The sequence below is a fragment of the Mus caroli genome, unplaced genomic scaffold, assembly GCF_978045245.1.
Source record: "Mus caroli unplaced genomic scaffold, Mus_caroli_1 scaffold_8, whole genome shotgun sequence".
NCBI classification, from domain to species: Eukaryota; Metazoa; Chordata; class Mammalia; order Rodentia; family Muridae; genus Mus; species Mus caroli.
The window spans coordinates 82,609,915-82,622,588 of record NW_028227263.1 but is presented as its reverse complement, the minus strand read 5'-3'; the positions used below and the strand labels follow the sequence as shown (position 1 = coordinate 82,622,588).

At 43.3% G+C, this 12,674-nt stretch overlaps 1 protein-coding gene across 2 annotated transcripts in view; it reads left to right on the top strand.

Moving 5' to 3' along the window:
- The window catches only part of Mtmr10 (myotubularin related protein 10), a 53,055-nt gene that overhangs the window by 37,094 nt on the left and 3,287 nt on the right, over positions 1-12,674 (top strand). For both annotated transcript variants that reach the window (XM_021167676.3, XM_085841677.1), the window contains 3 exons: positions 2,200-2,369; positions 9,011-9,181; positions 12,275-12,457. In XM_021167676.3, coding sequence (XP_021023335.1) covers positions 2,200-2,369; positions 9,011-9,181; positions 12,275-12,457 — 524 coding nt within the window. The remainder of the gene's footprint in view (positions 1-2,199; positions 2,370-9,010; positions 9,182-12,274; positions 12,458-12,674) is intronic.

Below are 12,674 nucleotides of genomic sequence, written 5' to 3'. Positions count from 1 at the left end.
GGTTGCAGGTTTTACTGCACAAGGTTTAGGCAGAGTGTATTAAATCTCTTGAGTATCCTTAAGGTATTCTGACGTCTCTGTGATTACAGTGTTTTCTTAACTGCAGCTTCAGGTTTACTCTATACTCATGATTTTACAGAGAGAGTTCTTGTAAGCTTACTCTTTTATTTTGGTAGTTATTTTCTGGACTCCTTAAACATTTTTTCTTGTATATGTGTGGTATATTATGTGCATGTTCATGTGTGTAGAGGCCAGAGATCAACATTAAATGTCATTGTCCATCACTCTCCGCCTCCTTTTTTGACAGTGTCCTTCATTGAACCTGGAGCTCATATATTTGGTTAGCCTGGTTAGCCAGTGAGCTCCAGGGATCCAGCTGTTCCTTCCTACCCAGCACTGGGCTCCCAGGCGCTCACTCAGCTTTGTATGTGGGTGCTGTGGATCTGATGCAAGTCCTCCTCCATGCGTGGCGAGCACTTTACTCGCTGGGCCATCCCTCTCTTCCCCATCCTTGATCTTTAACGTACAGTGATTGCAGTTAATGACAAGTACGGTTTTTAAATCTCTTTAATACTTTTGCCCTTTATTCCTTTTCCTTTGTCTAATTGTTCTGACTCAGCCTCTGGTACAGCATGCTGTAGAAAGTATTGATGGCAGAGATATTTGTTTCATTTCTGATTTCAGGGGGAAAGCATTCAGTCTTCAACCATTATGCATGGTGTATTAGTTGTAGGGGTTGGGAGAAGCCTCTGATATGCTTTCCTTTAATTCCTAGTTTGCTAGGAGCTTTTTTTTTTTTTATAAATTAAGAATAAATATAGAAGTAAATTAGATGGTAGTTTGCCTCTAGATAATATTATTACATTTATTTTATAATTATACTATTTTTTTGTCAAATGCTAAAGCAATTTTGCTTTCTAGGGAAAAATTCCAGGATTTTTCACAATAATTTGTCATTAATATTTTATTAATGAGTATGACATTTGTATTTGCAAAGGCTGTCAGTTGATAGTTTTCTCATCATTTTACCTGGTTTTGATGTGAAGGTAATTCTAAACTCATTTAAAAGGACAATAGCTGCATGACAAGGTGCACAACTGATATTAGCACTGGGGACATAGATATAGGAGGTTCATTGCCACCCTTGGCTTTATTGCAAATCTGAGGCCTGTACTGACACCTTGTCTCAAAAAAACAAAGATCTGCGAAGAAACGGAAACTAGCTGTAAAGGGCAGGAAGGAAGTGCTTGCTACCTTTTCACGTGATGGAGACAGTTCCACCCCATCATTCACTTCTGAGTCACGGCACGTGAAGGACATTCTCTCTGGAGAGGCAGTGTGTGGCTTGTAGTCTTTTGTTTGTTTGTTTCTCTGTATAACCCTCGCTGTCCTGGAACCGCTTTGTAGACCAGACTGGCCTCAAACTCATAGGAGTCCACCTGCCTCTGCCTCTTGAGAGCTGGGATTAAAAACGTGCACCAGCACTGCTCAGTGGAAGACAGTGTTTTATTTACTATCCTTGACAAAACAAAAGCAGAATGCATCCTAGAAATACATTCTACCCTAAACTATGAGAAGTAAAAGATGTGAGCACTGCTCTGCCTGCCATTGGACCCTTTCCCTCCTACTGGGTGGCCTCGTCCAGCCTTCGCGTGAGGAGAGATGCCTCATCTTCTTGCAACTTGATATGAAATGTTTGGTGGATATCCCATGCTCTTTTCTAAAAGGAAAGGAAGAGTGGATGGAGGAAGGAGGGGTGGCCAGGACAGGAGAACGGAGGGAAAACTGTTTGGGATATATTACATGAGAGAAAAATAAACAAGAAAAAAATGTGAGCAGTGAACTGCTGTTATCTGCCAGTAGTGACATATGAGAGTCCATTTGCTACTGAGCCCCACAGTCAGTGCATCAGGGTGGAATGGCATCTTCAGTGTGGTGCAGTGAATTAGGATAAAGATTGTGTTTAGTTTTTACTTACTGATGACTTGCTCTGATACTTCTCTTGGTTCATATAGATCTCCAATAAAAATAGAACATGACATGTAAAAAATAAGTTTATTATATTTGAGAGCTGCTGGAATCCATTAAATTTTCTTACATAGACTATTTTGAAGGCAATTTAAAGTATAGAATGTTGAATTACCTAACTTACATTCAGGATTTCTCTTGGTCATCATTTTCTTTCCATTTTATTGACAGAGGAGGAAGGCAGAGACTTGAGTTGTCTGGTGGCTTCTCTCATTCAAGTGATGATGGATCCATACTTCAGGACAATTACTGGATTTCAGAGTCTGGTACAGAAGGAGTGGGTCATGGCAGGCTATCAGTTCCTAGACAGATGCAACCACTTGAAGAGGTCAGAGAAAGAGGTAACTAGTCCTGTTGCTTTCCTAGCACTTTTCAAAAGTATGTTTATTTGTGTGTGCGTGTGTGTGTGTGTGTGTGTGTGTGTGTGTGTGTGTGTGATGATTAGTGTTATGAAATATAGTGTGGCAAGGGGATATGTCGGGCCCATGCTAAGGTATGCCCTGAGGAATTACACTATTGGGAGAAGGAAGGGAGAGTGAGGACCTAGAGAAGGGGTAGAGGCAGACAGATGATAGCAGAGCCATAAGGGCAGAGAAGAGGATGGGGCACAGAGGACAGAAAGTGGGGAGGGGAGAGAGAAAAACTGGGTACAGAGAGATTGGGGGCTGGAGTGCCTGGCAATCCCTTTATGGGAAGCCAGCCACCTGGTGGTGGTGGTTGGTGATGTCAGCCCTGGGAGGAGCCTAGTGGAAGCACCTCTATAATCTGACAATTAGGGCATGCCAGGACATGCCTGTGGAGGTCGGAGGACAACTTTAAGAACTCAGTTCTCATTCTTCATGAGATTTTTGGGGTCAAAATCAAGTCTTCATGTTCATGTGGTAAGTGCAGTTACACTGAGCCATTTCATAGACCCCCCCCCAAACTAGCACCTTTCAAATATGTATGAGATAAAATTTTACCATTGTGAAAATGACAAGGGCCTCTTTAATTTTTCAGTATTGATTTAACACATTGTAGCTTTGTTAAAGCCTAACTAATAGATTAGAATCCACATTGATGTAGAAGATTACCTTAGACACAAAGATGACCCCCTATCCTCTGCATCTTAGAGAATAGAGCCAACAACTTCTCTTCAAGCCAGTTGCTTGTAGGGTGTGTTGCAGTTTGTTTCCTCATCCCTGCACCTTAAACACATGGTCAAGTGGCTACCAAGCTGCACTGCAGCCCAGTTGTCAGAAAGTCAAACCTAGTGTGTCTGCACCATGGTGAGTATTTCAGCTGAAAGAACACATGGTCAGTGTCCCACTCAGTCCTATGTAGAAGCACAGAAAACAGGAGAAAGCAGAGCAGCAGGGCCATCCACTGTGTAAGTCCACAGTAACTGAGCGGATGATAATGACTTCAAAAGAATGATTATAAGGATGATCAGTGGAACCAAGGAGAGGGCTGAAGGCCAGAATGTATTGGAAGAGAGTACAGATGAACAGCTAGATGTAACAACAACAGCAACAAAGACAACTCAGGATATGAAAGAGGAATGCAAGTGTCTCCAAAAAAAATTGAATTTTAGAAAATGAAACAATAAATTGAATAAACTTTGTTGGAAGCCTCGCCAATATCAAGTATCAAGTGAAAACAGATTACCAGGATGTGAAATTGTAATAGATGAATGAATTGAAACATTCAAACAGTAAGTTTTTAAAAGCAGGCATAGTACATGCAGTATTTTTGGAATATAATTTAAAACAACCAAACAGTTTAAAAGCTGGACATGGTAGTGCATGCCATAGAGACAGAGGCAGATATCTCTGAGTTCAAGGCCAGCCTGGTCTACAGAGTGAGTTACAGAACAGCCAGGGCTACACAGAGAAACCCTGTCTTGAAACCCCAGTCTTAAAAAACCAACTAACCAACCAACCAAACAAAACAACTTAAGAGTCATGGACATAGAAGAATGAAGAGAGATATGAGCCAGAGACTACTGAGTAAAATAATAGCAGAAAACCTCCCAAATTGGGAGATGGACATCCAGATATTGGGGATTTTAGAATCTCAAGTACTTATGACTAAAAAGGGACCCCCCCAGCTATCACAATACAGCTTTAAAGAGTGTGTGTGTGTGTGTGTGTGTGTGTGTGTGTGTGTGTGTGTGTGTGTGCAGTGCCTATGGCAGCCAGGAAAGGGCATTAGATCTAGACTCTCCTAGAACTGGAGTTAGAGGTCCCTGTGAAATCACCTGACATTGGTACAGGGCATTAAATGTGGGTCCTCTACTAGAATAGTGTTTGCTTCTTTGTTTCTGTGATAAATACCATAAACAAAAGCAATTTGGGGAGGAAAGGGTCTGTTTCCCCTCACACTTCTAGAGGACGGTTGGTCACTGAGAGAAGTCAAGGTAGGAACTATGGAGGAATGTTGCCTATTGGCTTGCTTCCCACGGTTTGCTCAGCTTGTTTTCTTATATAACACAGGATGGGATAGGACTGGCCGACGGGTGGGATTGTCCACAGAGGGCTGAGCTCTCTTATAATGACAGTTAATTTCAAAATGCTCTGCAGACACCCCCACAGGCCAGTCTAATGGAGGCAGTTTCTGAATTGAGGTTCTCTTCTCCCAGGCTGACAGAAACTAACCAGCAAATGCAGCAAGTGCTTTTAATCCCTGGATCAGCTCTAGCCCCACAGTAATATAGTTTCTAATATTAAGGGTATAGGAAAATAAAAGACTCTTGAAGATTGCAGGACAGAAATGTCAAGTTACATAGAAAAGCAAGCCCATTGTAATAGCAGTGGATTTCTAAGCAGAAACTCAAATACGCCCCCCAAAACAAACAAAACTATAAACCCAGGTTATTGATACCAGCAAAGTTATGCTTCATAATCAAAAGAGAAATAAAGACCTTTCATCATAAGCTTAATTAGCTAAGTTAATTAAAATCCGTTAAGGAGTCTCTGCAAAGGGCACTGAAAGGAATCCTAGACACTGAGGAGGACGAGAAAACAACCAGGAAACAATACGTCTCACTAGAGGATTTGATAAGCAGATAAGACTGAATCCAGAATTATAACAAATGACAGGAGCCAGTTCATATTTATGAACAGTAACTCTAACGTTTTAACATTTCAAGTCTCTAACTGAAAGCCACAAACTGTCAGAGTGTTAGATTAAAAACCAAGACCCAAGTATTTACTAGCTGCAGTAAATATACCTCACAGGCAGTAAAAGGATAGAAAAAGATGCTTCAAGCAAATCAAGCCTGTAAGGAAGCAGAACTAGCCATGTTCACAACCAACACAGCAGACTCCAACATTAGTTATGAGACTTCACGAAATGAACGATTCATCAAAACATTTAACAGTTATACACATGCACGCATCAGATTCTGGAGTTACACAAAGCCAACATTACTGGACATAAGTGCTGACCCCAATACAACAATTATGGATGGCATAACCCTTTGTTACAGCATGAATATAAAAATGGACCTTTTAGGTTTATATGTTTGAACTCTTGGTCCCTGAACAACAGGTTGTTTTCTTAATTTTTTATGGAACCTTTATGAGGTAGATCCTCACTTAAAAGGTGAGTCACTAGGGTGGGCCTTGAGGTTTTTAACCTGACTACCTCCTGGTCCATGGGATAAACCACTGCCCAGCTTGTACTGAAGAGCCAGCCACCGGGTGGCATCTTCCGTACCATAATGCATTTTATTCCTTCAAACCACCAACCCAAATCAGTCACCTGTAGGTTGCCTCCTTGTCAGGTATTTGTCATAGCAATGGGAAAATAAAGAAACAGAAATTTGTTAGCAATCAGTGGAGCCACTGCTTGGCACTACCTGACTAAAGTTTTAGGCCTTCAGAGCTGGTGCTGTGGGGATGTTGAAGCACTTGGAGGTTCAATATGACAGCCCTAGAACTCTCTAGACACCTGATGGGCCGTTCTGGTGAGTGGGAAAGACAAGAGTGTGGAAACATGGAGAGTGAAGGCCATGCTCAGGGCTTCAAAGGGCAACAAGGACTAGCAGCCGTTCATGTCTGTCAGACAGTCTAGCAGTGCTATCCTCGGGTCCTAAGCCTTGAATAAGACAGAGCGCACAAGAGATGGGCTATTTTGTTTGGAAAAAAATTTCAGAGTACCTGGCTGGCATATAGCAGCCAGGAAAGTGCTTTCCTAGGTTCATTGGCAAGGTACTCAGTACTAGCACCAAAATACTCAATCTGCAACTGTGGACCAAGGGATTCAAGCAACACCTTGAGCAGTCAGTGAACCTGTTATCGTCCACGTGGTCATGGTTTTGTAGGCAAGCAAAGTGCAACAGTGGGAATGGGCTGTTAGATGGGGGTTTGCACCAATTTCAATAAAACCATGTAATGGGGATGGCTTTCCTGTGTGGACACCTAGGCGTGCTATACCTGAAGCTGTGAAGGTGATACCTAAGTTGTAGTGGGTTCCCCAAGATACTGGAGATGCCAACAAGCTGCAGGCATTGAATGGAACTGACCCAAGAGAGGTCGTGTGTATCAAAGGCACTGGAGCTGGAGGCTGGGCTACAGAAGCCCATCTGAGAACATGTGATCTGTCACATGTTCCAAGTGCCAGGCAAGGTTTCAGCCTTGCTTTGGTACAGCCTTATCTTGTCTTTTGTTGTTGTTTTTCTTTTGTGTGTTTTTTTTTTTTTTGGTTTTTTTTTTTTGTTTGTTTGTTTTTGCTTTGCTCCATCCCTGCCTTTTGAGTGGGAATGTTTACTCTGTATTAGCTGTCTATGTTGGAGGTAACTTACTGTTTAATTTTATAGGGGATCACCAATAAAAGTTTACTTTGAGCCTCAGAAGAGACTGGGATTTAACCTTTCAAATAATGTTAGAGCTGTAAGACAAGGGGACTTAGGGAGATGAACGACATGCATTTTGCATTGAGCTGGCCAGGAACCTATGGGGCCATTGGCACGGTGTTGAAGTTTGAAAGTGAGTGTTTCCCATAGACTCATGTATTTGCACACTTGGTCCAACTGTCCTGCTGTTTTGGAAGGATCCTCACTATAGAAAGTGACTTGCAGTGTTGGACTTTGTGGTTCATAGCCTGGTACTGCTTCCTGTCTGCTCCCTGCTCCTTGTAGATATGTGCTAGCAGCTGCTGCAGCTGTCACTCCTACCTGCTACCCTGCTTTCCACTATGCAGGAGACACCTTCAGACTGTGAGCCAGAATAACCCTTTCCTTCTGTGACTGCTTCTTGCCAGGCGTTTGAGTCCAGCCATGAGAAAAGCAGCTAACACCTCCCAGATTTATAGGTCATTGAGAAGAATACAAGCAAAACCATCACAATTAAGCTGCATTGCAGATCATATATTGACATCTACAGAGTATTCTACCTAACAGCTATACGATACACATTTTTCTTAGTAGCTCATGGAACTTTCTCCAAAATAGATCCTACTTTAGGACATAGGATGATTAGCAAAAATAGAAGAAGCATTGCTAGAGGTACAACAATACCTCATCTCTAGTCTTACTGTAGAGCAAAGCTAACAAAACCAGCATATGGCTAGCATAAAGGGAAAGAAAAGGAGAGGAAACAAAAGAAAAGATAAGACAAGAAAAGACAAGAAAGTAATACTGAACTAAGAGATAAGTGCATGCAGTTGCAGCTATGTGATGTTCAGAAGTACGGAAAATACACATTGAAGATAGTCTCTTTAATAAGTGGATGCGGGGCAAACAGATTATCCACATTCAGAAGACTGGAACTTGATTCCTTCCTCTCCCTGTTAAAAAATCAATTCAGAATGAATTAGAGACCTTTAATATAAGACATAAGCATCGAAGCCACTAGCGGAAAGCAGAGAGGAAGTGCGGGCATAGGCAAACAGCCAGTGCTGTTCAGATGAGTGCTCGCAGGAATGTAAACTAGTGCAATCCCCACGGGAATCAGTATGGAGGTTCCTAAAAATCGAAACCAGGAGCTACCCTATGATCCAGCTGTGTCACTCCTTGCCATATACAAAGAGGGTCAAAGTAGTAGCTTTCTTAGTAGCTCATGGAACAACGATACTGTCCACGTTTACTGTGGCATCATCCCAACTTAGTGGGTAAGAAAATCCAGCATATGTATGTATACAAGACATGGTACTGCACCATGAAAAGAAGGAGCGGTGAGGGAACTGGAAATCATGATGGTAAAGCAGAATAAGCCAGGTTTGGGAAGACACATAGCACATGTTCTCTTAAGTAGGAGGACTGCTGGGGAATAGGGAGGGGATAATGTGTAAGAGGGCAGGTGGTAACAATCCAAGGCACCTCACACATGTATGGAAACGCCATTATGCAGGCCCCTATTGTATACAGTTAGATGCTAAGAGTAACCCAACTAACTAAAATCATCTTTGGTGTCTCATTTCTGGAAATGAGATTTTGAGAGAAACATCTTTCTAACACCTGTGTGGCTTCCTGGGCTCCCTGTTTGGCTGCAGAAGGCCAGGCAGCCAGGTTGGAAAGCACCATGGACAGGTGGCAGTGCATCCAAGTGAGGCCCAGCAGCTGCTTCCCAAGGGACTCCATATGGCCTAGGGCTGATGCCAAACTCTATAATCTTGGGGGAGTTCCTGGATGGTGAGCATGCAGATCAACCACAAGTTACAGAGTTTAGCTGAGTGCTTTGTGTTGTTGTGTAGGACCGCTTACAGGATGTCTGAACCTGTTTGCTTTCTTGCTTCTGCACATGCCTGCACACTTGTTTGTTTGGTCTTACCACACTTGCCAAGCACAGCTCCTTTTTTTTTTTTTTTTTTTTTTTTAAATTAAATGTGTGTCTTGACACAGATAGGCTTAATCTGTTCAGGTGGTCTTAGGTCAGCTCTGCCAACTGTTTGAGGCTTAGATTTTTTTTTGTTATTCTCTGTACCCGCAGTAAATCTGGGAGTAAACATGACAACCAGAGAGCAGCATTAAGTAACCCCTTTGTCTGTCTGTTCTTGCCAGTCTCCTTTATTCTTGCTGTTCTTGGATACCACATGGCAGCTGCTCGAGCAGTACCCAGCTGCCTTCGAGTTCTCCGAGACGTACTTAGCAGTGCTGTGTGACAGCACCCGGATCTCGCTGTTCGGCACCTTCCTCTTCAACTCTCCTCATCAGCGGGTGAAGCAGAGCACAGTAAGTGACATGCTGGCTGTAGCTGCTGTCTGTGTGTACGCATGCATACCTTTTGTGTGTAGCATACGTGTATGCATGTATTCACGTGTACGTGCAGCTGTACGTGCATGAGAAGCTTGGAAGTTGATTGTGGTGTCTTCCTTAGCCTCTTTCCACTCTGTTTTCTTGAGGCAAGTCTTATAAAATCTGGAGCTTCCAGTTTTGTCTTATCTAGTTAGCCAACTTGCCACGGGAAGTCTCTCCATCTCCTGGGTTTGAGGATCACCGTTGCCACCAGACCTGCCCTATGCTTACATGGGTTCTGGGATCCAAACCATCATGCTTGCACCACCGGTGCTGTGTCTACAGAGCCAGCTCTCCAGTGCCCCTCCCCACTTTACAACTTCAAAATATAACTGAAGTACAGTTAACTGACATGCTTAATATGTATAATCTAAACTTACCTTTCAAAATTTTCAGAATACATTAAAGAATCTAATAAGTTTATTTTTATTAACGACCATTTGATTTTTGTCTATAAATTGCTCATAATCAATGTGTTTAAAGATATCAATTAGTTTAATCACTTTAAATACACTTTTGGATTTCTTTGGTGGAACATCAAACACAGGGCCTTGTACATGCCACTGACCTACAGCCCTAGCTCAGTGCCTCCCCACTGACATCTTTTATTGTTTCTTGCAATACTGAGACAATGTCTGGCAGTTACTCAGCAGGCCATCCCTCAGCCTTAGCCTCCTGCATAGCTGGGCTCACAGTCCTGAGTACTTCACTTGTACTTTTGGGGTTACTCCTTGCACATCAGAGCTGTTGATCAATAATTAAAAACATTTATTTCCTTATAGGTCAGCAGAATAAAAGTTGTATTTCATCTATTTCTTAAGAAGTTGTAGAATAGGTAGTTTAGACACAATGTTAGACTGAAGTTCTCTGCAAACACTATTACACTCCAGAGTACTTCAGGTCACATGGCAGCCACTGTGGGTGGGATCGCATCTGTAGGACAGTTCATAGAGCTAGAGGACGAAGATGGAGGACTAAGAATATGGAGCCATACTGGAGACTCCCCTCCCTACTACTGGTGAGAGTGTTCTTGGTTTGTCTCATCCCGTGTGAACCCACAGTGGGAAGAGCTCAGAATGCTGCAGTAGCTGGGGTAGGGGAGCGGAAGGGTAGCTTCTGTAGCTTGAGGGAAACTAAGCAGGAGCCATCCATTTCTCTGGCCTTCAGCTTCAGCTTTGAGATCCCAGTCTAGGCAGCAGAGCCTCCGAGTACAAATTCTTAATTCTATCCCCATCTAGAAAATGCTAGGTCCATGCTTCTCTCAGAAATAGGCCTATACGCCCAGCTCCACACCTGCCATGTGGCCATCAAGTGCCTCTGGCCTCATTGTGTATAGTGGCATTGCCAACTGTGATGCATTCACATGTCCAGGTATGAGAGACAGAGAGCACAGCCAGCCTGCTTTGCCTGGGAACGAGGAGCATCCTAGAAAAGACTGGGCCTGAGCCTTGATCAAGGAGAGAGCAAATATTGGGGGTAGGTAGGGTGGGTAAAAGGCCTTGTCTCACACTCATGCGAATGCCCCTGGAACATAGAGGCAGCCATACTGCCCAGCACTGTGGCTTTGGGGAACCCAAAAATCAAGAGAAACTCTTGTTTCTGTGTTAGAGAGTTTTTAGATTGATCGGTTTGAGAAGGAAATTTTGTGAAATTTATTCTGTCTTCCTAGAAAGATTTAACATTTCCTAATGTAAAACTGGGACCCAAATGCTTCTGAGGTATAGAAAACTTACTGTATCCCTAAGTTAAATGGGCTCCCAGTTGTGCGCCTGCATTCTTACCGCCTCATGATGTGTGTGCCTTCATTACTGGGAACTTAATTCTTCCAGGCTTTTCCTGCTGCCCTCAGCAGCCATCTCTCTCCCTCTCCCCCTCCCTCTTCTCTTCCCCCTCCCTTCTCCCTCCCCCCCCCCCTCACACACACACACACACACACACACACACACACACCCCTTCATGGGCTTACTCACAGCTCTCTGTGCTCTTATAACCTGATTACTCTACATTCTTCTCATAACATTTATAATTTGCCCCTTCTCTAATTTCAAACAAATTTTTGGCAGTGTCTGTTTTTTTGTTTGTTTGTTTGTTTAAGACAGAGTTTTATCTTTACTATGCAGTCTAGTTGTCCTGGAACTTACTCTGTAGATCAGGCTGGTCTTGAACTCACAGAGATCCACTTGCTTCTACCTCCAGAGTGCTGGGATTCAATGTGTGTACCACCACTGCCTGGCTCAAATTCTTGGCCTTTTTAAATGAAAAAGTTTATAAAAGATTAAAAGGGGAGCTGGAGAGATGGCTCAGTGGTTAAGAGCACCGTCTGCTCTTCCAGAGGTCCTGAGTTCAAATACCAGCAACCACATGGTGGCTCACAACCATCTGTAATAAGATGTAATGATGCCCTCTTCTAGTGTGTCTAAAGAAGGTTACAGTGTATTCATATACATAGAATAAATAAATCTTTAAGAGATTAAAAGGTACCAAGTAGACAATAAGAGTCAGTCATATTTTTTCTTATCTATTTCTTCCAGGGAGCTTTCTTATGTGAACTTGATATAACCTGCTGTCACTGTGCTCAGCGGAGGGTCCTTATTCTGTGTCACTACGGTGACTGCTTACGTTTTTTTAGAAAGCTTGAGGGCTGCCTTCCAGAGGAGCCCATGTCTGTCTTCTGCTCCAGGAGGAGGACATGCTATCACACAGCTGTCTGGGTTGTTGCATTTGCTGTGGTGTGAACCCAGGCCACTATGCTCAAAGCCCAGAGTAGGACATCAGTGCTGTCTAAGGTTTGCAGTGCCATTTTAGTGAAGGTGTTCCTCTCTGCCTAGCACCTTCCCTGCCCAGAGTGCAAAGCCTCCTTGGTTCACAGCTGGAACATGAACAGCAGTGTGCGTTCCTTACTCAAGTGCTCATCGTCCTCAGGGTGGTGCTCCCATGAAAGCTGAGTGCTCTAGCAGAGAACTCCCCTGTTGGTGGAGGTGGGAGAAAAAGTGGGTGTGCCTCTTCTCACACATGTGCTTTGCTTTGCAGGAGTTTGCCATCAGCAAAAACATTCAGCTGGGTGATGAAAAGGGCTTGAAATTCCCCTCAGTGTGGGACTGGGCTCTTCAGTTCACTGCGAAGGACCGTACTCTTTTCCACAACCCCTTCTACATTGGCAAGAACACACCTTGTGTACAGAATGGCTCCAGGAAGTCTTTTAAGCGCACAAAGGTAAACTGTAGACAGCAGCATATTAGCAGTTGAGATCCTTGTTGCTGCAGCACCAGACAGTGTCTTTGGGCCAGTAGACAGTGCAGCTTTTAACTGACATGACAGTTTCTTGACGTTTTCTTGGTGAGCGAGGCTCTTGAAGCCCAGTCAGCACTAGAGTTGACAGGTGGCAGCCCTGAGCTGACTTCCAGCTAGTCTGCCCATTCTTCCTAGAAAT